General features: G+C 40.6%; 1 protein-coding gene across 5 annotated transcripts in view; it reads right to left on the reverse strand.

The window, feature by feature from the left end:
* GALNT18 (polypeptide N-acetylgalactosaminyltransferase 18) overlaps window positions 1-27,478 on the reverse strand; it is a 403,991-nt gene that overhangs the window by 67,603 nt on the left and 308,910 nt on the right. For all 5 annotated transcript variants that reach the window (XM_067540807.1, XM_067540809.1, XM_067540808.1 and 2 more), the window contains 3 exons: window positions 25,366-25,551; window positions 17,900-18,037; window positions 13,624-13,719 (listed from right to left, as the gene is read on the reverse strand). In XM_067540807.1, the coding sequence (XP_067396908.1) occupies window positions 13,624-13,719; window positions 17,900-18,037; window positions 25,366-25,551 (420 nt within the window). The remainder of the gene's footprint in view (window positions 1-13,623; window positions 13,720-17,899; window positions 18,038-25,365; window positions 25,552-27,478) is intronic.

A 27,478-nucleotide genomic window follows, 5' to 3' on the forward strand; every position in this document is an offset into this window, starting at 1 on the left:
GAGTAACTGTATTTTGCACCAGCTGAAGTTTGTTGGTGGGTTTCAAAAGATAGCACACACAAATAGTCTTCCTAACCTTGGAGATCACAAACAACTGACAAAACTACTTCACCCTCTTAGCCATCAAACATCTGACCATTAGAATGGCTCAGCTGCCAAATGCTGGGAACCCAAACAAGGAGTTCTGAAGAAGAAAGCAGAAGACATAACAACACCATCTACCAAATAGCTGCCTCTCATGTAATTCATAGATTCCAAAGACAGAAGGAACCACTGTGATCATCTAGTCTTATCTACTGTATAACACCGGCCAAAGAACTTCCCCCAAAATAATTCCTAGAGCATATCTTTTAGAAAAACATCCAATCTTGATTTTAAAAGTTGTCATTGATAGAGAATACACCATATAACCCTTGTTAAGAAGTTCCGATGCTTAATTACCAACACTGTTAAACTGTTATGCCTTATTTCAGGTCTGAATTTGTCTAGCTTCAACTTCCAGCCATTGGATCATGTTATAATTTCTCTGCTTGACTAAAGAGACCATTATTAAATATTTGTTCCCCTTATAGATAATGATAGACTGTAATCAATTCACCCCAACCAGATTGAGCTCTTTGAGACTATCATGTTTTAAGGCACTGTGGTAGGGTGGCCGAGCGCTTTTTCCAGTGCAGTGGGCACAAAATGGCCGCCCGGACTCCCACCAGTCTTAAGATGGCGGCCGTCTCGCGTCTGCCCAGTCTTCCTTCAGGTCTCTGACAGCCGAGCAGTGCCTTCTGGACCTTGGGTTCTAAGGCGGTGTGGGGAGGGAAAGACCTCTTCTCCTGGAAAAGGGGAAGTTCCCTGGTTGGGCCAGGGGCGGTCAGGGTAGGGGGTGGCCAAGCCCGCCCTCTTCTTCGGACACCAGCTCAGAGACCCTGGCTGACAGCAGTGGTTGGCTGCTGCTGTAAGGCACTATACAAGTCTCTTCTCTGGGCTACTTCCCTACCCTGGTTTTCGCTGGGGCTGAGTAGCCACTCCAACGGGCAGGATCCCAGGCCTACTCTGGCCCCTGCCACTCCCAGTTCTCCTTCTCCCGTTCTCCAAACTCTCCAAAAACCTCCCTTGCCTGGCTGGCAGGGAGCTTATATCTGCTCCCAGGCAGTTCTTAATTGGTATCCGCTGACCCTGGCCTCAGCTGACCCTGGTCTCAGTTGGCCCTAATCAGCCTAGAGGAAACCTTGGGCAGCTGCTGGGGGAACAGGGCCTTGGTCATTCTTGGGCTAACATAGCATCCTTCCACCACCCTTCGGTAGCCCCTGTCACGGCACGTTTTTTAATCCATTATTCGTTCTCATGGCTCTTCTCTGAACCCTCTCCAATTTATCAACATCCTTCTTGAATTGTGGGCACCAGAATTGGATCAAGTATTCTAGCAGTGATAGCACCAGTGCCAAATACAAAGGTAAAATAACCCCTTTATTCCTACTCAAGATTCCCCTGTTTATGCATCTCAGGATATCATTAGTGCTTTGGCCATAGTGTTGCATGGGGACGTCACATTAAATTGATTATCCACTATGACCCCAAAATCTTTTTCAAAGTCACTGCGTCCCAGGATGGAATCCCCCATTCTGTAAGTCTGGCCTAAATTTCATTTATCCGTATTAAAAAACACAGTTTGCTTGCACCTAATTTACCAAGCATTCCAGTTCACTCTGAATCAGTGACCTATCCTCTTCATTATTTACCACTCTCCCAATTTTCATGGCATCTACAACCTTTATCAGTGTTGATTTTATGTTTTCTTCTAAGTCATGGATAAGAATGTTAAATAGCTTAGGGCCAAGAACTGATTCGTGCAGGACCTCACTGGAGACACACTCACTTGATGATGGATTCCCCATTTACAATTAAATTTCAAGACCTATCAGTTATCAATCCATTTAATGTATGACATGTTAATTTTATATCATTCTAGTTTTTAATCAAAATATCATGCGGTACTAAGTCAAACACCTTAGAGTAGTCTATTTATATATCAGCACTAATAATTTTATCAACCAAACTTGTAATCTCATTAAAATAATAAATAATATTATTTTGACAGAATTTATTTTCCATAAACCCATGTTTAATTCCCTTTATTTCTGGAATAATCAAGTCCTGTATCAGGCAATCAACTATAGGATCAATGTCAGCATAACAGGCCTATAATTACTCAGATCATCTCATTTACCTTTTTTAAAAATTGGCATAATATTAGCTCTCTTTTAGTCCTCTGGATCTTCCCCTAATGCTCCAAGACTTATTGAAAATCTATGTAACAGTCCAGCTAGTTCCTCAGCCAGTTCTTTTAAACCTCTTGGATACAAATTATCTGGCCATGCTGATTTAAAAATATACAACTTTAGTAGCTTAATTTAATATCCTCCACAGATACTAGTGGAATGGAAAGAGTGTTTTCATCCCCATAAAATGAGACTATATCATCTGATTTACCCTCACAAATGCAGAATAGAAATATTTATTCAACACTTCTGCCTTTTCTGCATTACTATGGATAATTCCATCATTTCTGTCTAGTAATGGACAATACCATTGTCAGGATTTTTTTTCTTCTAATATATTTAAAGAACTCATTATTGTCATTAACTCTGCAGGACATAGATTTCTCCTTGAGTTCCTTTCCTTCCCTTATCAATTTTCTACAATTTCTAACTTCAGATTTATATTTATTACTATCAATTTGTCCTTTCTTTAATTTGTTATATGTTTATTATAATGAATCAGAAAGTTTTCCAGATATGCCCTCCCAATTTACTCCACCCCACCCAACCTGGAAATTTGCTCAGGTAAAATGAATATAAAACAAACTATTTAAAGTAACCAAAATTACAAAACTGCATGCCCTCCCTTATCCTGGATAATTAAGATATTTTATATGGGATCATAATAAGATACCAAAAGCTGATGGAATAATGAATTAATCATATTATTTTAGCTTCTTGCTATTTTAAGGTTCCATTCAGTAAAAGCTTTTGCAGTGATTTTATCTTCTGGTTTTCCAGCCTGACAGCTAAGTATAGAACCTACAGCGATTTAAAATTCATTTCTGCTTCCAACGTACACCCACCTGCTCCCTATATTTGGCTCATGCTTTTCTCCTACTGGTGCTTTGTCTTCTTTGTCTACTCCAGAATCTAGGGGACAGGATCCTTAGCTGGTGTAAATCTGCACTGGGTCCTTTGAGGTCCATGGAGCTCAGCTGATTTACACCATCTGAGGATTAGGCATCATACCTATAGTTATTATTACTATTTATTATTTATATTCTTGCTCAGGATCCCCCTTCTGTTAGGCACTGTAAAAAAACAAAAAAAACCCAAACCCATAGTAAGAGACAGTATTGCACCAAAGAACTTACACGTGCTTAGAAAAGCCGCACAACTAAAAAGTTGGGTGTGTTTATTTTTTTCAAAACCATATGTAAAACCATGCTCAAGAGAAAGGCTATTGCATAGGATCTGTGTGTGATCAATCAGTCTCATGTGCAAATGATGAAAATGTCTATCATTTTCCTTAAAAACAGTCAACATCTTCCATGAACATCAGTTCTTTATTCACAGGTGACTGTCAGTTGCAAATCCATCTGTTGTGCCTTATATAATTCCTTGGAAAATTCTTTCTGAAAATCTTTACTGGGCATGTTTCCTCTATAGGGAGCTGATACTTCAATACTGAATATCTGAAAGTTAATCTTTAATACAGATCTGCAGGTTTTCATATGATCTTCATCCTGGTTTTACTCCCATTGAAATCAACGGCAAAACAAGTGTTAACTTCAATGGTAGCAAAACCAGGCCTTCTGTTAGGAAAATTCCTCACATGATGTAGGTTTGTAATGCTTACATGTCTTGTCTTGAAACTGAATGTTATGTTAGGAACTTGGTCCTATTTCTGAACAACAAGAGACCTCGTGATTTCTAAAATGTGTGTACATATCATAGCTGTTTCCTACAAGGGGCTCTTTATTGCCCTTGGGCTAATGAAATTCACAGGCACTCAGTAATTTTTCAGATAGAAGAGAAAGGAATGCATGTTCTTTTATAAGTCAGTCGGGGACCTAAATCATCAAAGCTGGAGGTTTTCGTTAAATATTAGTAACCCCGTCTCTAAAACTTGCCATGACAGCAATACCCTGGCACTCTGTGGGCAGCAAAGTAAAGAATCCCAGTGAGAGGAGTTGTGTGTTCAGCTGAGTTTAACATTTCCATACTTTTATACTAACTGAAAGGTACCGTGAAAGGTCTGAACTGAAACAAAGGACACAATTACAATTCATGTATTAGTAATGTACAAAATGGGCCCCTCAGTCCATGTAAACTGGTATGCAAGACTTCTCAGTTAAAGCACTGCACATAGAAAGAAAAGCTGCTCCTGCTGAGGTTAGCATCTCTGTTTCCTTCCTAGTAAACATGATTCTCCTCCATCACTCATCATAGCAACGTCCATGACAATACTTCCAAGTGCCTTTGCACAGATGATTGTGTTAGACAGTGTGAATTCATTAGAATCAGGTATTTAAAGCAAATATTTAATAACAGAATAAACCTATTAAAAATAAGGTTCTATAAAAACACCATTGTGGGGGGTTCTATGTTTATTGTCTCTCAATAACTTGAGATCAAATTTACTCAGCTTTAGAGCTGCCTGAATTATTCATTGAAAATAAATTACCTGACAAATTTAGCTCTTCTTTCTGTTTGCCAATCTGCTGGCTAATTATTTCAATTTTTACTACATTATTGCTGTATGGCTACGTAATTGTTTGATGAGCACTTTATATGAACAACTTTCAGCCTTTACGGTTGTTTACAAACTGTTTACTGTCACTAGACACTTCGTCACTTGTGGTGTGTGACTGATCACATAAGTCACATGGTATCATTTCTATTTCTAGTTGAATGACAGAATTCTTGAATGGTGAACACTCTTGTTTATATATAGATAGATATTCTTATTCAGACATGAATACAAGTGTGTGCATGAAGAACAACCATTCCTCAAGCACTGATGTGAACAAAAAACAGTTTGCCTGAATTTCCATGAAAAGCAAATAAAAGGGGAGTAAACGTGATCGAACCAATCAGTTGTTTGGGATTCGAGTGTTTGCAAGCACTGTCTTTGCTGTATTCCATCAACTCCATTCAGTCTGCAACCTTAAACATGTTGGACCAGCTCCTCATCTGGTGTAAATTGGCATAGTTCCACTTATTGGCATAGCTTCACTACACTATCTTCAATGAATTAATGCTGATTTACACCAGATGAGGTTTTTTCCAACTATCAGCCCTGTAAACTCACCCAGGGATTTGAAAGGCAAACTGCTCTTTCCTGTTTGTGTTTCTACACTAGTAACAAGGATTCTGCAGACCATATCCAACCCTTATTTACACCTGTCTTCAAATTAACCTCCTCAGTCCCTGATTCTTTTATACTATTTGACTCAAGAACCTCTGGATGCCAACTTGCAGAGGGGTATATAAGGGAGCAGGAGTCCCCTGGGTTCATCAAAAGAATGTCATGTAAGCTCTCTAATGAAAGCCTGTGTTGCACTGGTCATCATAAGCATTGTGAGATGGAAGTGCAGAAAATATGTGGGGGGTTATGTATCTATACTAAAAATTATGTTCTATAGCTCTGTAGTTAAAAACAGGGGTCACTCAGCGGTAGCCTGTCTTGAGACAATCTCTGCCAGACAAGGGATCTAAGGTAAAACTGGTGAACTGAGATACACTGTTCATTTGGAAACAGAGGATCTGCGATTTCTGTGTGCATCCAGTGATCGGGGCTGGATAACACTAGAAAACATTTTGAAGGGACTTGGGCTTGGGTGCATCTGTTGTCAACCAGCAAGGCAAAGACAGGGCTGGTGTGCCTCAGAGCAGAGTGCTTGAGTGGCTGACAGACTGGTGTGTTCAGGCGCTGGAGGGAGGTGGAGGGCTGGTGTGTTCAGCACTAGAGGGAGGTGGTAACAAGGTGACTCAAAGCTCTGGGTGCCCAGAGAAGCACCACAGATTGAGGCTATGTCTTCACCGACAGCAGCAAATTCGCCACCATCAGATCGACTTATCTGGTTGACTGAGCGGTCAGTGAAAACCCGCTCAATCGATCCAGAAATCAACGTATTAAGACCACCTTCTCAAGTGGCATAGTGCTGCATCGACGGGAACACGGTTCCTGTCGGCCCAGTGCAGTGAAGACGGCCAGCAGAACAGAAGCACAGAAGTCGACGGGACTTACGCCAAGTTTTTTGCGTAGTTTGCGTAACTCCAGTCGACAGCCGCCGCATCTCCAAGGTAAGCGTAGATAAAGCCCTGACTTTCAGATCCCCAGGTGAGTTTCCTAGGCTAGCTAATTACACAGAGACAAATGTGAGCTGGAAGTTATTGAAGACAGAAAACAATGACATTCCTTTCCCCCCAAATCACAGGCACCTTTCAGGGAAGATTCTCACTTTAAAATACCAATTCACTAATTGATGACAATGGTCATAAACCTGCTAGTAATATGGTATCCTACCAAAGAAAGGCTCTTACAGATGATCATTCAGTGTCATGCTCTCATGCACTTTAAGTACTGTAATTAGTTTTCCTTGGAAAGAACACGGGCAAGGTCATGGAAAGACCAAGCAGACACTCAGTCTCAGGAGGTTCACAGAGAAAGCAAGTTAGTGCAACCAGGCAAAGTACATGTGTTCACTGAGACTACAAAAAAAGAGCTATGTTTTTCACACAGAACTGGGTCTTTCTACTGAAAATGAGCTTTTAAAAAAAATTTTTTTAAAGGGTCTGATCCTGTGCTACTGAAGTATGGTTTTGTCATTGACATCAATGGGAACAAGACCAGGCTTTAGTTGAATCAAACTGTACCAGCACACTCCTATGCTAGAACAATTAAAAGGCACATGTGTGGCTTCTGTTCTGAATGTTTATGTTTTTTCTCTCATTTTCCCCTCTTTCCTCCTTCCCAGGTTTCATTTTTCTCTCTCACCCACTATCACACCACAGGCTGTTCCCCTTTTCCTTACTCCCCCTCAGTTTTCATACTCTGTCCACTTGGGCCATGAACAAAGGAGCCAGGGGCCAGAGGAGAGAGAAGAAGAATTGAGCTATTGTTGCTGCACTTCTCAGCTGTTTTAAGGCAAAAAGAGCAATGTGATTTCCACTACCACTGAATAATTCAGTGGAAGAGCAGATGTTTCAGTGACTGGGGGAGTCCGGGCTGCTCAGCACTAGAGAGCACAGAAGGCCTGATGGAATAGGCAGTCTAAGATATGTATGTGATCACCTATTAAAAATGGTCCATCTTGGGCTCTTGGGCACCTAGACATCAAAGAGGCATGGAACACCAGCTTTCTCCCAGCTTCCTACAAAATGGATAACTGCCCGGTACTAGTGATGGTTATAGAACAGGAATTAGAAATGATAGAAGCAGATGCTGCAAGCTTAGGTATGCTAGTGATGTTATGCTTGTTGCCAAGACTAGGGATTCACTTCAACATATGGTAAGTCCCTGTGCTGACAAAAGTAATGAAGATCGTGTTGATTTTGGACAACTAACTAAAGACGGACGTGAAAGGGGACGATGATTGGAAAGCAGAGGATGAGCTACTTGAGGATTTATGCTGCTTGGAAATGACTGTTTACAGAGAAGAGAATATTTCAACAGCATGCAAAAAGAGCTTGGCAATATCCCATCTGGAAGTTTCACTTGGAAAAGAACACAAACTGATTAATGCTGGATTGTTTCACTAGCCTCATTAAGAAAACAGTTACAAATGGTCACCCATGAGTTGCCTAGTTGGTGGAACATTCACTTGCTTGATGACATCATGACTCATCAAAGGATTTCAGCGTTCTAGAGATGAGCCAAGAACAAAGCACCGTGTCCAATCATCCATTGGGAGGTGGAGGGAGAAAAGAGCATAATCAGAACCCAGCTCTACATTCCAATTTTTCCACTAGGTCAAACCAAAATCCTGGATGAAAAAAGCCCAGAAGTTTGAAATTGGGATCAGAATATTGCTGCTTGGGCCCATCACTCATTCTATCCAGTGGGTCAGCTTATTGAATCTGATGACCTCAGTTTTTCCTCCAAATGGAACCAAATCCAGGCCTTTTTTTAAGAGCGCACACCTCCCTGCAGAAGCACAATTCCTGCATAATAACCATTGTTTTATTTTAAATAAACTTCTAACGTGTTAATATTGAAAAGCCCAAAATGGGCTAACTATGAATGTTAAATCAAGATGTGTAATTCTTGTCAGCCCTCCTGTTCTGGTGGGGCAGAGATGGAAGGTGGGGGCTATGAAAAAAAACAAACCAGCCCCTTAACGTAGAGGATTTTCACCATTTTCATTTCTCTTCCTTATTTTCTCCTCTCCATAGAAGTAAGATCCATCCAATTCTGACAGCCTGTCTTGGTGTAGTATAGGTGAGATCAAGGAGCAGTGATTAATTCAGTTCTACTTCTATCAAACTCTTGGGCTAGAATAGAGCTACATCAATTTGCCCTGGCTGAGGATCTGACCCTTTAATGTGTATCTACACCAGTGGTTCCCAACCTGTGGCTCACAGGGTCTTTCAGAGTGGCCCACAGCTCCCCTCCCTCTGGTTGCAGAAGGGAGCTGCTGCCTAATGACCCAGATGGAGCACATTGCCAGTGCAGGCTCCTTGCTGCAGCCAAGGGGATAGGAGATCACGCTCCCCTCCCCTTGGCTGTAGCAGGGAGCATGGCAAAGTGTTCCACCTGGATCCCTAGGTGCTGGGTCCCTGCTGGAGCCGGGGGAGGGGAGCCCTGCTCTTCCATCCCCCTGGCGACTGAAGGGAGCCACTGCCTAGGGACCCAGGTAGAGTGCATGGTTTTCCTGCTGCAGCCAAGGGGACGGGAGATCCTCCTCGCTGAACTCCTTCCCTCTGGCTGCAGTTGGAGGAGGAAAGGGGCTGTTGGTAGAGACTGGTGGCCCTTCAGGGTTGTAAAAATTATATTTGTGGCCCTCGAGCTAAAAAGGTTGGGAACCACTGATAGATACTGTTTTTAAAACCACAACAGTGAGTCTCAGGCTTGAGGAGCTCATGCTATGGCTCTAAAAAACAGCCAGGTAGATGTTGCAGCTGGGGTTGGAGCTTGGGTTCTGATGCCTACTCTCCCCCTTGATTTCAGGTTTGAATTCCAGCCCGGGCTACGACGTCTTACATTGCTGTTTTTAGTGCCAAACTAGCACCTCTCTCTTTCAGTTTGACTTGTCAGCTTTCTCTCATCCCTTCTTGCCTCAGTCTCCCTCATCCCTGGCTTCTGAGTCCTCCTTCCTTTAAAGATGCATTGCAGCACCCAGTTGCCTCTCTGCTGCATCTTGGTGCCTTCACTTCATGCTGCATTTTGAGAGCCTATGAAGCCCCAAGGTGTAGAAAAAAATGAACGTAGAGTTGTTGGAGTCCAACTAGGACAATGCCTTTTTTAATAGTCAAAAGAGCAAACTGGTGGGACCAAATATTTATAGATAATTTTTGTGCCTATTATCAAAGTATTTTACAGAGCGGAAAGGCTCTTTGCAGCTATATATCAATCACTGGATATATTCCATTGTTGGGAAGAACAAACTGGATTTATGCTTCCAAATGAAACAGAATTTTCATCTGGAGTCCAATGAATAATTACATTGATTGAAAAGTAGAAGAGTTTACTGGGTATTTTGTGTTGTGTGAAGTACACACACACACTCCTGTCCACAAAGTTTCTGACAACTTACAACATGTGCATTTAAATAATATATGTAGGTGAAAAGCCCAGTTTTCCCCCTCTCTTTATTGTAACATATCCTGGTCTGTATACGCAGGTGTACATTTTTTCTCCTTTTCTCCATTGTTTCTATCTTATAAAACAAAGAGCCAAATTTTCTCTGCTGCTGTAAGTTAGTGCAGAGGATGCACTGGGCGGGCTTCTTCACGACTGGGATCACTTCGCTGCAAGTCCGACACTACTTAAAGCCCAGAGAGTCAGGCATACCCTTGTCCAGGGGGTCCTCCCCACCTTGTGGTTTACACAAAAACAAAGCCTTTTCTTCTCTTTCTTTCTTCTTCTTTTTTTTTTTTTTTTAAAAGGCACGGCCAAATAAAGAGTCAGAAAAAAAGCTCGGTTTCTAAAAGCTAAAATTTAGCAACCGAAAGGGAGAATTAACGACCCAGTAACTGACAGCTAAAGGCTTCATCTCTAGCCAGGGGCTGTTGAGAAAGAACTGAGGATGGTTAGCCTGTGCGCACTGGCTAGTCTCATGGTGCAGCATGTGCAGGGCCTACGGACAATGCTATTGAAGTTCTCCAATCAGCAGCGCAGGGATGCAGACACACCTACAGTGGAGCTCCCATAGGAACTCTACTTAAAGAGAAAGAGGATATAGCTAGGAGTAATGAGAAGAAATGAAGAAAGGAAAATTAAGGCTGTATATCAGGGAAAACTTCTTGACAGTGAGATATGTTAGACTGTAGAATAGTCCCCCGAGGGAAACATTGTCTTGAAACATTTAAAAGTAGAATGGAGAAAATATTAGAAACTAATACCAGTAGCCTAGGGAAAAATCCTGAATTGTCAGCCGATGGGCTAGATGACCTAATGGGTCTTTTCCATCTCTAACTCGCTTTTTATGATCATATGATTTCATCCTCATACATATTCCTAAGGACTTTACTTAAGTCCTCAAAAACACCCTTTATTGAAAGGCATTCCACCCCTAACACATTTGCAATTAAATCCATCCAGTGTACAAATGCTGTGTGAAAACCACAGAAGTGAAATGCATGTCAAGCCTTGAATTCTTCTCTTGGTCCACTGCATCTTTTACCCTATAATGATTTTTGAGGAGTGTGCTTCTGCACATTTTTATTTATTTATTTACTTACTCTCACTGTTCCCCTTATAGATTACATGCATTGGCCTTGTGGTAAATCAGTTATAAGAAGCTCTCTAGTCAGAATGTGGGTGAATTTTGGAATGTCTATGATCCTATGAAGAAAATGAAAGGTTCATCTCCAGTGAGCACTTGACAGTGCTTTAAGAAGGAAGACACCAATCTTTAAGTGAGTGAGGGGATTAAGGAAGATGTAAAAATTGCCTCACATGCCAGAGTAGAACACTTTCAGTCACATAATGTTCAGGAAACTATCTCCCACTCCGTAATACTGGAATGGTCTTGGAAGAAGAGCCAAAACACCTCTAAGGCTGCGTCTACACTATGAGCGAGGGGTGTGATTCCCCTGCCTGCGTATGCACAGTTGCGCTAGCTCTCATCAAGCTTGCGTGAGTATAAATAGCAGTGTAGCTGCAGAAGCACAGCTGTGCTGAGTACAAACCTGCCTGAAACCAGGGGATACGTATTCAGCTCCCACCAGTAGGCAATGAGTCCAACTGACTAGTCTCACTGGGGCTGCTCACCTGAGTAGCGGGTTCAGGACCGAGCCAGCATTCCTCATTAAACACTCTTGCTCTTTTCCAACTATTTTTTTCTTCTTCAGCCAACTTAACTCTATGTGTTAGGTTCATGGCCACGGCTAAGGAGCCTGTGAGCTGCCAGACTAATGCAAAGGGACCTTTAACCAACCACTCCCTCTATGCCAGTTGCTGGGAAGAGGCTTGGATCTATGCCATATGGGGATTTCCTCTACACAGAGGACATCTTACAGAGGCCTATTCAGTCAAACACACGGGTCCTTTGTGCTACTGAAGTGGCACACAGTTGGGCCAAGTATATGGCCCTTAATGGGGAAAAAGAGCAAGGCAGAGTATGTATTTGCTTCACAACCCTGAAATCATGTTCCTGGGTGAGGAGATGCAAACGCTGTAATTATGAAAGGAGCATGCTCCTGTTAACAGAGGTTCCTTTTTCTCTCTCCCCCAACCCCATATTTTTGCTACCACTATCTCATATATGCAGAACTTTGACATTAAAAAATTCACTGTACAGTGAATGCTGAACGGTGCTAAATAATGGGGCTCTCTCTTTTTTTTTTGCCTCTTAACCATAATTAAAATTTCCAATTTTAATTTACAACAGTGTATGTAGACTATTGTTATACAGATGATATGCCAAAGGAGAATTATGGCGCCTTCTCAGAAGGTGAAGAATAATGATTCCAGCAAACTTGTAAATTACACAGGAAGTAGGTTGTTACTTAGCTAACAACAAGGACCAGCTTTAAAAGCTTCTGGAGGCAAACATTGGCCATCAGCATACTTATGTGAAAAATAAGCCACAGTCCGTGCAGTGAGTGCATGTGATAAATGGGACTCTCCGATATTTTTCTCTTCATCATTCATAATTTACTTAAGTATGATCCCTTTAGTGATCAATATTAAAGGCTCTAAGTAAAGGAAATCAGTGCCGAGCTGAGAACGCAGAATGTATTGCTTTGCAAGATATTATATAACCATACCAACCACTTCATCAGGCTTATGTTTCCAACTCAGTAAATTATCCATAGATGGAAGGTCAATGTTATCTTTTTGATGTACATTGGTTTATGTCTTAGCTAGCTAGTGTTATGATCCTCCTTTGCTGTGTAATCAAATCAAGTAATTGATGGTTCCATAGACAGCACCACATCCCACACATTTATATAAATGAAAGAGTAAAAAGGTCTTTTTGTACAATGCTTGCATAAAAAGAACAATCATAGCAAAATTTTCTACTGATTACTACTACTCACTAGGAAAGGGAGGGAGTAAATGCCTTCAATCACCCTCATGAATTCTAAAATACAGGAGTATTTTACTCTACAACACGTAATCAAAATAACTATTTTCCTTCTATTAATTTTTGTTTAAGTGATCTTCCAATCTCAACAACTTTGCATGTCTGTCTATGACAGGCAAGTTCTGCACCACGCAGGATGTAGTTTCAGTAGTTGCATGAGAATGTTTTTACTTGTGTCCAGATTGTTAGTCGCTCAAGGAGAGGCTATATGCTCAAACCCTTGTTTATTCAGTTATTAAATCCAGCTGTTGTTTAAGTAAATGCAAGGGCTTTGATAATTTGAGTTTTTCATCCATTCTGAAAAAACGAGCATGTGTTACGGAATGTAAAAAGGGCCTGGAATAAAGGGCTTTTGCAGGTATTAATTTACTTTTTGTACACCTCTGTAATGCAGTTTGAAGTAGAAAGTTGTACCTTTCAAATTCCTGGAACAAAGATGGTAAATACCACAGCCCAAAAGAGAAAATTTTGCTTTAAATACATCATATCTTTTTTAGAACTTAATGTTGCATTCCTAACAGCGACACAGTTAAAAAAGGTCAATAATAAAAACTTATGCCAACAATTCCTAAATGTATCACTAATTCATGTCCCTTGTTGCTTATAGTCTTCCAGAACGAATAAATCAGCTTCCTTGTCAAAGCACTAATTAATACACTAGTGACTCTCAACGTAATGGCACAAGTAATGTTCCAATTTTCTATAAAATATCTAATAAACAGCCTAAGGAGGTACTGTAGCAGGAAAAAACATTGATAGTTACAATATGGTTCCTCCTACACAGCATACTAAGAGCAGCAGCAATATATGAGATCATTAGTCATACTAACCTGTGGTGTCATTCCATGGCAGATATACATGATTGGAATATTTTCTGTGTCTGGCCCCTGATCAAGGCACAAATCACTTTTTAGGGAATTCTGCAGCTAGAATATACAGAGAGAAAAAGAAATCAAATATGTGTTAGAGTAGAAGAACAAGGACTATATTCAATCATTTTGATTTCTTTGCAAGAAAATCACACTTACCTGAGAGAAGGAAACATTCATATTAAAGACACTTGTCTGTATGAGGTTAAGAGTGCATTTGAAGAGAAAACAGCTGTGTCAAATTCTTCCCTGACTTAAACATAGCAGAAACCTATTGACTTCAACAGGAGTGCACACAGCAGGAGTCAGGGCAGAATTTAGCCCTGTAAGGACCACATTTTTAAAAGGCACTCACAAGTGGCACCAGATTTTCCCCAACAGCTCACCTGCCATTTCAGCACCTACATAAGAGAGACATTTTCAAAAGTGGTCAGCACCCAACAACTCCCATTGCTCTTCTGAAAATCTATGGATGCCAAGCCTTTCCGGGAATTCCAGCCTGCATGTTTTCCATTTAGGGTCCAATCCTACAGCCAATCAACACAGGGACTTTCCACTGAAGTCACACATGTTACTGTGTGCAGAGTGGTTATAGGATCAGGCTGACAGGGAATATGTTACAGATGCAATTGGAAGATACAGTATAAACAGATACTGACAGCAAGGAATTTTTGTATCTCAGAGATCACCGAAATAACAAAATGGTCTGTAATGTCGTCAGAACCTTGAAATGACTATGACAACGCATGTGATCTTTCCATAGTGCTATGCTCTTTATACTTCATGTTCCATAGTACAACTGTACATTTTTATGCTGGATTCTCTTGTTATTTGTAGATTAAATCCTGACCTCCTTACTCGGTTTCTATTCCATTATGTCAATGGGAGTTGAGGGCCCTGAAAACTTCCTAAAAATGCCCAGGGCCGCCCAGCATTGGTCCCAAATGGATGAAAACATAAGGCCAGATTCTGGTACCCTTACTAATGCTGACTAGTACCTTGCCCCACAAGCAGTCCCCCAACCAGCATCAATGGGCCAATAGCTGGGGTAGACTGGCATAGCTCCACTGATTCAAAGAGAATTTTCTAAAATGTCTTCTAGTCACCTTACGAAAAGATGATCAGCCTGGTACCAGTTAAACAATACCACATGGTATCCTTGACTATTCACATTTTTATAGTGAGATCTTGTCACACAGAAAGAGTGTGTGTGTTCAGGAGAACACAATCTGCAACACCACAAAGAGTGAAGGATTTATTGAGCAATTTATCTAAGAGTGCACCACTCAGTTTCTGAAAGAGCTTTCCTTCTCAATAAAAGATGAAAGGCTCTGCAAGGAGTTTCATTAGAAATTTACATTCTGAAGGACTTCTGATCACCTTGAGCCTCTGGGATGGAGACTGAAATGAGTGAGAACGTAGGTAACACAGGATTATATGTATAATTTATATACATAGGATTCAAAGGGGCCACATCTTCTAAAAGGAGCATGTATTTTATTAAAGGAATTAAAGTATCAATATCCTACAGACAAACAATTCATCTCAGAACAATATAGAAAAGCAATGAGGCGAAATGTTTATCTATCATTTAGTTTGTTTTATACACACTTCCAGTGGAGTAATTTTATGTACCTATAGCACTTCATCTAAATTACTTAACTGAAATAAATAATCCTTTTTTGTTGTTGTTGTTGTTGTTGGTTCTGTTGACACACTGGGCATATTGCCCAATGCTAGTATGAAGCAGGGTTACACCACAACAAGGACAGCTCAGGGGACACTATTACTAATAGTTCAGTAATGCTTAATAGCCCCAACTGAGACTAGAGCCCTATTGTTCTATATACATGATGAGACAGTCCGTGCCCTGAAGAGCTTACAGGGCATGTGGGAGAAAGGAAATATTATCCACATGTTACAGATGGAAAACTGACACACACAGAGATAACGACTTGCCAAATGTCACACAGGAAGTCTGTGGCTGAGCTGGGAATTACATTCAGATCTCCCGAGTGCCTTAACCACAAAACCATCTTTCCTTTCATTATTATTGACATTAGACTTAGTGTTGCCATTTTAGTCCACTGTCACTACGGTTACTTGCACTTTCCTCTCTCTATTCAAGCTTACTACTATTCTTGTTGTGCATCTTATGGTGTTTGAATGAATAAACCTCTGCTGTCTTCTTGACTTACTTCACTCTTTCTGTCCTCATTTCCGCTATAGACCTTCTCTCCTTTTTAGTGCCAGCGTGGATATGAAGTAGATGAAACAATTCAATGAGTCCATACACTGCTGCCCCAAAGCACACTGGGGGCGTTTTGAAATCTCCCAGAATCCACTGCTTCTGTGAGCTGTGGGATAGGTACTCAGAGGATGTTTCAAATGAGATGGTTTAGAATAAGACTAGTGTGGATGCAGGGCAAAAGCACAACACTTCATATGCTTAGTGTGCACACCTGACCAATTTCACTTAATCCAGTTTTATCACACCCAGTTTAATTCTCAAGTGCGCACACAGCCTAAATTACAATCTTACAGCAGAGCCTGGCAACATCTGAGTTTCCAGCTGACCAAATAATGAAAAAAGGTATTGATTCAGATTTTCTTTTGTAATAATGCAGCATTATTATTAGTAACAAACAGGGCTACATTATTGGTAACAAATTGGTATTACTGGTAACAAAATCTCCATCCCTCCAAAGAAAATCAGACATTTTATAAGTGCAGAGCAGAGATCTAGGGAAATAAGCACTTCAATATTCAAAATCTGAATTAGCAGCTGATTTGCATTCCCATGGCACTTCTTTCTTTACTACAAGCTTAGCAAAGAAGTGGAAAAGAAGAAATGAAGAAAGAACAGAAGAGAGAACCAAATACCACTCTCTCTGTGAAGATCAGGTGACAGTATGTTGTTATTTCCTAATGCAGTGTCTCTTGCAAGCCTGTGCAACTCTAGAGATTATTTGTCATACGGTCCATTATTTTTAGGAGTACACAGTTAGGGGAATAAGACTTCCCATCTCAACCCCCAGCTAAATTATGAGGCCATTAATGTACTGACATGTGCAGCAGTCAATAGATTATGTCATGCCCCTTGTTGTGGCACATTCATAATATTTATGTATTGACCAGAGGTGTTCTGAGGACTTGTGCACTGGGCTCTTTGATTCTGCATCATGAAACAGTGTGATGTATGAACATTGACTCTTGCTGCATACCAATCTTATTTGGCACTGCAGCATCCCTCTCTGGATGCTGAGAGAGGCTCAGGAGAGTCGAAATCTTAGCAGACCTGTTCTGTGCTTTTCATCTGTGCCTGTCAAATAAATGTTGAATTAGTCCAACAAGGATCTGTCAAGCAACTCAGTTACTCCATTTGTGTTTCCTTTTTCACTCATTTACTATTTATATCTGTGATCAAAAATGCTCCAGGCTTCTATGCCTGGCAGGACAAACATGCACCCATTTATTAGGAAGCCTAATCCACCCTTAAAGAATCTGGGCCAATTCCAGTTCTAATATAACTGAACACAAGTGCAGGGAAGTCAATGGCATCTCCTTACACTGAGGTCTGAAATTTGGTCCTGCTTTTAACAGTTTCAACAGGTAATTACAATCCTTATTACTTTTAAAAGAACTGCCTTACACCTTTTTGGACGGGTTCTTCCTCTCTATTTGACTTACATGAAAAGCCAGCACTATACTTTCAACTGACCATCCAAACCAGTCACACAACTGCAAAATACCTTTCAAGTACAGAACCATTCTATTTGCTAACATGTGCTACTGCCCTACAGGATCCTCCTGGATCTCCATATAAATAGTAAGCAATGATGATGATAATCCTTAAGTGCATACATGTTAGTTTGAGCCTCTAGATACATTATTTTGATATTATATTAAGATGCTTATATATGAAAAGTTAAACGCACTGAGTGAATTCACACAAACTACATGTATTCACCATATTTTCCAGCCAACAGCTCTGCAGCTTCTAATAAATTATGCCCCAGAAATCTTTCATTTTAACAAAATATGTGAAAAGAACAGGAAAAGAAGATGATACACAGCAATGTATTTGTATGACGTACTGTCAACTAAGCAGTCAACCCATCAATTTAACTAGCGACTCCCAGTTTGGTCTGGCTCTTATCTGGAACTATGCATTGTCTGCATGAATTACTTCCACTATTATTCTTTTTTAAATGATCAAGGTAAACAGGATCCTTACCACCCCATAGGCGATAGTGTCTGAGTACATTCTCATTTCTGGATACACACTGACAAGATACCACCTAAAGGTCTTGCATTGCAGTTTTTTCCTCAGGGCCTTCCTCTCAGAAATATCACCAATGTCAATTCCAGAATCCTGTGCACATAAAAGGGTCAGAAAAACAGAAAACGTATCAATGACATAAAAGCTGTTCTTCCTAGTATAAAACTGTCTCTCTACTGCCATGCCCACTCTAGTGGGGAACAACACAAGAAATGATCTCTCTGATAGATCAACAATGGTGTAAAGTGATTCTGATGTCAATAGACATTTCATACGTACTCTGTTTAAAAAGAATGTGAACCACAGTATTATAAACATAGTTCATATTCTCAGGGCCTCATGCAAATCCCACTGTGGTCCATGGAAAGACTCCCATTGACTTATATGGGTTTTGGATCCGGGCCTTAGTGAATGCCACTGGAATTGTCTAGTCCTTTCTAATTTTCAGGCAGTTTCCAGATCCAGAAATAATTGGCAGTAGGTAGCAAGATGTCCAGGAAACAACCTTATTGCTGATGTTCAACTGTGGCCTGTTCATTAACGTATACCATTTTCGGCCTATTTTTGAAGTCTGGCCTTGTTGTTCCATTGTGAAGATTAGAATTCTTCCTCACCTTTTAGAAATCTCAACCAACCTATTTTATATTGCTATTAAAATTTTAGCTGATATTTTTGTTAAAAGCATTTGCAGATTTCCCCCTCCCCTCCTTTTATTATCTTTTACTTTTACGGCTAACCCTCAGCTGACGTGACACAATTTTGTGGAGTTCATGAAACATGAGTTTCATAAAAAGCTTGTAAATGAAACTCAGTAATTTATCCCATTAAAATCATGCAGCAGAGATTTTTAGAGAGGGATCTAAATGCAAATCCATAGCCACTATCTTGACAGGGAGTAAAATGAGACATTTTACTGTAAATTATGTTCTCGCAATACAGAACAAAACTTATTATAAATAAACTTTAAAGGGAAATCTTACAACCTATTTGGTTAAACAGCAGGCCTTGCCTGAGTCATAAATGCCCAAAGAGTCTTCATCGTCTGCTGACAACAGAATTTTAAAATGATGTTTGGAAATGCTGAATTCCCTTTCAGTGGTATATCAAAAGGATAGCTTTATAGGGGCCTGATTTTATGGTCTGAAGCATAAGCTGCTCTTTGCATCACAGAGTGTCTCTGTAATTAACGCTATTCTGGAGCAAGAATATTTTACAACACAGGCATTTCCTGACTGGCACTAAAGTAAATTTGGCTTCCACATTGGCAAGGTCTATTAAAAAAACCTTGGACCAAAAACTGCCTCTTAATTAACAAATTCATCTCTCTCTTCTGGTCAGGAACGTGACCGGCTAGAGCATCAGGTGCCCCTGAGGCTTCAGCTCAAGCACTCAATATCTTACAAGTCAGTCTGAAGAACCTTACCAGCAAAAACCTCCTAAACACAATAGATCACTATTGTAAAGGGTATTGGGAGCTTCCACGTGAATGCTTTTATGAACCTCCAAAACTAAGGATGCTCCTCCCAGCCTGTCCATTTCCTCCTTGTCAGATCACAATTCTCTCTCTAGGTCACTGTTCCCTCGACATCTGCTTTTGTGCCTACCCACTATCTCTGAGGCCTCTACCCTTAGCCCTGTCAATGTATAATGGGTAGAGATGCTCAGCTGCCTCTCTATTTGATTCCAGCACATCCCCATTCCTTTCTCATGCAACATAGCATGCTGCAGTATTTATTGCTCCTCAGACTGATGAGCACTCTAAGGTGTCAGATCCCAGTAAAGATGCAAGTGGATCCTGACATGCAATTTGAAAGGAAACCAGCTTGCATGAAGTACACTGGTTTGGATATAGCAGAGGCCAGCTTGTATGTAGTGGGAAGCTGAGAACTGAATGTCGCTGAAGGCATGGGAAAAAGGTGAAGGCAAGACAGAGAGAGAGCAGACTGATAGTTAATAATACTACCACATACCTCTGCTGTAGTGCTTCTCATTAGTAGATCTCAAAGCATTTTAACAAAAGAAGTTGCTATCATTAGCCTTATTTTACATATGGAGATAATGAGGCAGAGAGAGAAAGAAGACAATGACAAAGGAACAATCTGTTAAACTGGCCAGATAAACAGATTGTGGAACATGTTGGACTGAGATCATTAGAGATTAAGGTCCTGCCACTTAAAAAGTGGTGGTGCATGTTTCCTCATGCTGCTCCCACCAGCGTATGTTAACTTTAACATGGAGCAATCATGTGTGACAGATATGATAGTATCCTGGACACACCTTACTAAATTAAGTTAAACCTTATTGAATTAAGTTAGATTCTATGGGGCAGGTGGACCACAGACCTCCAGTGACTAAGATTAGTGGGGAGTGGCTAGGCAAATTCACTCAGGCTGTAACAACTGCAGAGAGCTACCACCATTTGGAGAAAGGCTCACATATACTGGTTCAAATTGGATTCTTCAGGGACCAACAGCATGCGGTCACCTTCCTCCGCAGCATGTGGGTGCAGGTCATTTGCCAGGACTGTATCTGACTATATCTCATATAATCATTTCCCCGTCATTGCAGGGTCTCAGACACTGGTGCTCCTTGGTCCCGCCTACTTTCTGCTTAGTCTCCTATGGGCTCTAATACTGCGGTCTCATTAGGGGCGCTGGGTGGTGACCTGTGGTATATAGGAGATCACACTAAGTGATCTAGTGGCTCCTTCTGGCCTTAAATTCTATGACTATGAGACAAAGAGAAGATTTTTTTGTTAAACAGCCTGTGTTAAAACTGACCCAAGGACTTCTTTCTGATTCTGCAAACAGACAGGACCTCTGGTCCAAGGGAGGCCCCCATCCTTAGGAAAGGGTTGGAGGGGCTTTGGCACACTGAGACCCCATAAGACTTGGAGCTAGTTCTGAGCTGAAGCTGAGATTAACTTGTGAAAACAAGAAAAAACCCCTGTGTGGTGTCTGAAGGACTAATCACCAACCAGTGCCCTTGTTGGAATGAGGAGGTGATCTCTGGTACATTTATTAGCATGTAGGTGCTTTGATTATTTTCGCATGTTATCTCTGTAATGCTTTTACCTTAAAAATAAATGAGCTCACTTAGAGAGAACAGAGTGGTAACGTATAACTGGTGGCAATTCCACTGTCTACCACTTCTGAGGAGAGAAGCGAAGCAGACCTGCTTACGCAGTCCCTTTTTTGCTGGGGATATCACAGAATAGGCAAGGGACTTGTGCCTCCACCCAAGAGATGTGATGGCTGAGGAGCCAGAATCCTAGAAGTGGCTGCCCTTGCCGGACCATGGATGGATATCAACTTATTTACATATAGTTGTTGCCATAGCAAGTCATAATTTACCATTGGTTACCCTAGTCTGATATCTCAGGTCTTCTGTATTTCCCTTCTTTACAAGAAACCCATGACAACATCTCAAATAACTATCAGTAAATGTTGAGATTTACTGACTACTACTATAGAACACATAGGCTGAAATGACCTTCACCCATTCCTGACTAGTCATTATGTTAATAAATAGCCCAGAGGTGACAATCTTATTATGTCAGTGAGCCTATGAACCCACAAATCTCTGATCTCACAAACCCCTCCTTCCTATCCCACTTTTGTTTCATTTGCTAGCTCAGAGGACTTCTTCTGAGTGATTTCCACATGGTACTTCAGAAGTTTTGTTTCCATTTAAAAATGCTTTATTGAGTCTATTTAGTTACACATTTTATGCCACACTCCTCACCATGATATCTGAGCACCTGAGTAAAACTTTCAGTGCCTCAAATAAAGACACATGTAGAGATCCAAAGAAAGTAGGCACAGCTTCCTACTAAATGGGACAAGCTCACTCCTTTTACCCTTTAATGTTCTGAAATCTTTGGAGATGTTTGATGTAGGAGCTCTCTGCAGCTCTGGGAATTATTCCATGATAAAAGTAAGTTCTACTGGGTATTTGCCACTTTGGAACAGCATCCTGCATAAAAAGTCCTGGCTTCTAGAGGTAAACAAGTTTCAAGTCTGCTATAAGGGTTCCAATCTCTCTGTTTTGCACTGATGTTTCATTTCTGTCCAAACACATAATTACTGTTGCAGTGATGCACTTGTATAAATGTTTAATCAACAATAACTGACCAGCCAATTTACCTTTTCTTCTACACATACCCTTTGTGCATCTGCATTACCTTATTTTGTCCTTTCCTGAAACTAGCTTTGGCTTGAAGTGTGTCCATAATTTATATTCCACCCTCAATGGAATTTTAGCATGAGGAAAGGTGCAGTGGAGCTAATGCCACTCAGTCAGATATATGACTCTGACATACTCTATCCCCTACGTTCGTTACTCTTCACCCCTTTAGCCCTCTGCCCCACCTCACTACTGGTAGTCTGTAGGACGGATGTCCCACTTGCTCTGTCAAGGTTATTTTTTGAGTTGCTTCTTAAATCAACTTAAAAAATATATGTTCTTTCTTTCTCTTCACTGACACGTTCTCTGTGCAAACAGCAGACTGCATCACTCCTGCCCTTTCGATGTAGAGAAAAAACACCCACACGAATTATGTTAGTTTCCTTTTCAGACTGATTTGATAATGTGCAGATGGGTGCATGCTTGTACCATACCTTCCTCTTCCCCTCACCAACAATACTGTTGAAAGATCAGATGGTGGTTTCCTTAGATTCTTTACCCCCAGGGGGTTCCCCCCCACTTGAGTTTGTGGGCTAGATTCTCTCTAACAAAGTTTAGTGTAGCAGATTGGAAGTGCCAGGGAGATGGAGCCAGCTTCCTGATTCTTGGGGCCAGCCCTGACTCTAATGAAACATTAAGCTGCTTCCAGGTGGCTTTAAAGTATTCAATTGGTCTGGGATCCCTAATGGACTCGGAGCCAATACCAGATTGCCACAGTGGAGTCAAACTCCACCATGCGCTCTGCCTGCTCCCTATATGTCCCCTACACCAGGCGTGGGAAGTCGGAGGCATAGGGCCCAGGCTGGCACAAGGAGATAGAAAATCCCTTTGTCAGTGAGAAACTGTTAGCTGATTGAGGCCACATAGCTCTTCTGACACTTTAGTAGCTAATATCAAATCACTGCCAGGCTCAGGTTTCATGGCTTTTTAACCATATGGAAATTATAGCATCTCCTACCTATCATTTTTATACTACTATGGCACCTAGAGGCTCCAACTGAAACATGTTAGGTACTATACATGTACCTAGTAAGATAAGTCCCTGCCCCCAAAGGGTAGGAGAAAGGAAGGAGTTTTATCTCCTTTTACAGATGGGGAATCGAGGCACAGAGAGAGCAAGTGGCCTGGTCAATATTTTACAGAAAGTTTGTGGATTTGAACTCCAATCAGCTGAGCCCTGGTCCAGAATCGTAACCAATACACCACCCTTCTCCTCACGTTCATCTTGGTCATTTCCACTCTGTGCAGAGAAAAACCTTATAAATAAAAATGCCTGTCACCTCAAGGGGTGTTGTGCTGCCTATAGCATGCTTCACTTTCTCAATCATTGCCACAGTAGTACGTTACACACATGAACCACTGAAACCATAGTCACCTTACATTCTACTGAGTCCAACCTCTTTACCCTTTTGTTTTCCACTGTGGAATTACTCAGCACATGGATAACTAGGGAATCTGAAGAGAAAGAAGTTGAGAACTTAAGGGTACAATGGAGATGTGGCAGCTGCTGCTTCCATGCCAATTACTGCCTTCCCGCTCCTCCCACTACCACTCAATTTCCAGAGGAAATTTTGCTTCGATGTAAAGCATTTTCATTTTATACTAGTTTTAGCTAATGTTAAATATTTTCTTCTAGTACTGGCATTATATCTCCCCTCCCCAGCCAAGATCTTCTGACTGCAACTGCAAGTATAATATCAGTAGCAATCAAACCAAAACCCCTTGACTCAGCCAGCCAGCTGCTTTTGACCTTTAACCTTCTGCGTAGCGCCACAAAAGAGCCTCCCATTACTGAACTGGGAAAAGAAACTGTCTTTTCCTAGCTAAAATTACTTTTTTCCCCCCCAGTGTGGTGAAACAAACTTAGGCAAAGTACATTATTTTACTTTTAGCATAAAAAATAGAAACAGGACAAATTATGCCAGTTTCACTGCAGCTGCAAAATTGTTCAGAGAGAGATTTGTGAGAGACCTTTTATTAGAAAAAAATTTAAATTAAATACATTGCTTGAGATCATTTGTTTGTTTTGTGCTATATTCTTTTGCAAGAGACAGATGGAGAGAACTGCCACAGCAAAGCAAATAGATTCATTTAAAGGAATCAAGAACTTAAATAAGAGACCAAATTCTGCTCTCAGTTATGCCAAGGTAAATCCAGAATAACTTCAACAAATTCAAGGAAGTTATAACCATACTCACATCAGTAGAACTGAGAACAGAATTTGGTCCTAACATGGGGTCAGATTACTCCTATGAGCAAAGATCACTCATGTAAATAAGTATTTGTTGGATTTGGCCCAGGATGTGTTTCTACAGATCAGTATAGTAGTGTGTCTATAGTGTGTATTTTCAAGGGGATGAACTAAATTGACCTAATAATAAATAATATATTCAAATTACAACTTATTATTAAACCTTTTTCTCTATTACCTGTTTATTTAGTAAGTATCAACAGCATACCATGTAGCGATGACTTTGACAAACACATGCATTAAAGGCTACGTAGCATAGCTATAAAATCAAGAATCCGCTTTTACTAATTTTGGCTTCCAGTGCTGCTGTTTTTTTTTTTTTTTTTTTTTTTTTTTTTTAAGTAAGTGTTACTTACAGTAACATAAGTAGGAATATGATCTCCATATAGAGATCTAAAGCCATGAAATGCCAATTATTCTGCAAGGGGATTTCCAATCCTGCTAGGTGAGACCCATTGAGAAATACTTGGTTCTTGGGGGGGGAAAATACACCCCTTCCATCAAGATATGTGGAAATGTATAACTCCCATATTGTATGACAGGGCTTCACTCTAACATAAGTAAAAAGTATATTAGTCAATGAGATAGACACATGAATTTGAAGCTGAAGAGCAGCTCTGTGTAAGCTTGAAAGCTTGTCTCTCTCACTAACAGAAGTTGTTCCAATGAAAGATATTACCTCACCCACCTTGTCTCTCCAATATCCTGGGACCAACATGGCTACAACACCACTACACCCAATCTTCATCTCTGGCATTCCTGCAGGTACTAACTTCAAGGAGCCTTGCAGGGCCAACAATGAACAAGAAAAAAGCAACATGGCAAGAAATTCATTTTTAAGTAACCTGAAGACAATGGAATTGCTCACAGAATAAGGTACTACTCCATATGAATAAAGATGGCTAAATCAAGTCATAAACTAGAGCTCATATTTTGGGCACAGAGCCAAGACTATCTGAACATACCAGTGATTCTTGCAACCCACCTCTTGGGGTATATTCCATGCCATGTAAACATGGCTTTTAAATTCATCCATCCAGACTTCGGCCACTCTTAGCGCATTCCTTCGTACATGAGCAGTGAGGTCTTCTGTATACGGCTTATGGGCTCTTTCAATATGGGCAATCCTGGAGCAAGGCAGAACCTCAACACTACCTCCACATTGCCATACCTAGAAAAAATAGACAGGACTAGTTGAAGTCAGTTAACTGAGCCCACTACACAGTACTGCAGTGTGTTATCACTTTCAACAGATACATTGAAACTCTTTTGGTTTTAGACTCAATACTGATGTTAAGGAGAAAAATAACCAACACATATTGGGCTGTTCAAAATTTATCTTAAAACTAAGCTCATACTCTTTTGACAATTTTTACAGCATCACCTAAACAGTTACTTCCAGAGAAAATCTTCCTTAGCCAACTCTCCCAGACTCATGGTAGTGGTAGTAAAACAAAAAACCAAAAAGAATAATAATGCCTATTTCTTATTTAGCACTTTTCATCAGTAGACCTCAAAGCACTTGACAATCTTTAACATATTTATCCTCATAACACCCACGTGAGGAAGGGCAGTGCTATTATTCCCATTTTACAGATGGGAACTCATGCACAGAGGGGCTAATTGACTTCCCCAAGATCACAAAGTAAGTACATGGTGAAGCAGGGAATTACACCTGGGTCTCCTACACCATAAGCCAATGTGCTGACCTCTGATCACGCAGTATCTAGGTGCAAGGTGTATATACAACTGCGAACATTTCCCTCAAAGAGGTCACATGTAGTCCTTCATACACACACCCCACTACTCAGAACTAGATAACCTTAGAGGTGGGAAAACCAAGCCACTGAATTGCATGTCAGAAAATTCAGATTCCAAGAGGCATGAAAAAACAGATACATCTTACATATTGTTTTAAACAGAGTCCAGATAGGAGTTGGATGTATTTCTTTTGAGAGTGAATTCCAAAAATAAGGGTTCACCACTCCGAATGCCCTCCCAAAAATTCCATAAACTTCACCCTTACAAATGATAGTCAATCCATTTATTACATTAGCTGAATGTTTCTACTAAAATGTGTATTGGTGTTACTGAGTATCACAATAGTGATGAGCTAATGCTTAGAAAGTGGTATTGCTGGTTGTGAGCATTGTCTTGGCTTATGATGTCCTTGCTTTTAAGTGTTTAGTATGTCTGAGAAAATCTGCTTAGCTCTTTGTCTGTTTGTTTTGTAGGGGGATAATATATTTACATCTTATATAACGTGAGCTTTATAATATAATGCAATAAAATAAAAGCATCGAATTCAATATTAGAGACATAAGGGCTTAGTGAATGCTGTTCAGGCCAAAACCCCAATGTGCTGGAACTAGCCCCATTTGAGTATGGTGAATTGAACCCAAACATTTGTTAGATCAATTTGGCAGACAGTCACAAGTTGCATTAGAATGTGCCAGTGTTTGCATTATGACACAAACACCATCAAGTAACATCACTACTTGAGATCCATGGCCTTTGGTATCCCATCCCTACAGGGCAAGAAGAGAGGAAGGATGGATCCTTCCTGATGCAGCTACCCAGAAGAGTTCCCCAGTCATCAGGGAAGAGAGATCAGAGTGTGAAGGTGGGTTGGAAGAACATTATGTTCTGGAACTAAAAACTGAACCTCTCCAAGTCTGTCCAACCTATATGCATATGCTCTACAAGGAAGGCACTTAGTTCAGCCATTCATTTTATATATTTAGGCATGAGGATTGAATATAGCATTTAGGCATTTGGCAGCTTCTGAGGCTGAAGGAATGTGGCATGGATTCAGAATGTTTACAAAGCCTTTTCTGGATTGGTGCCTAATTATGTTCAGCATATGCTGGGAGGAGAGATACAGCCTTGTTGTTTGAGCTCACTGGATGATGAGCCTCCCCATGAACCCACTGTACAATCAAATGAGAAAGCAGCTTAAAAGACTTTTGCACATCTTTGCCTCAAGGACTTGGAATCCTGTAAGAGGGAATAAATATAACCAATCTCAGTGAAAAACTGTGAAGATCATCATGAATATTTAACAGGAACCAGGCAATTGTTCTGGCATGCGAATAAAT

Source organism: Emydura macquarii, unplaced genomic scaffold (assembly GCF_026122565.2).
Source record: "Emydura macquarii macquarii isolate MOO-44397 ecotype Brisbane River unplaced genomic scaffold, CSIRO-AGI_Emac_v2 contig_587, whole genome shotgun sequence".
In the NCBI taxonomy this organism is placed as follows: Eukaryota; Metazoa; Chordata; order Testudines; family Chelidae; genus Emydura; species Emydura macquarii.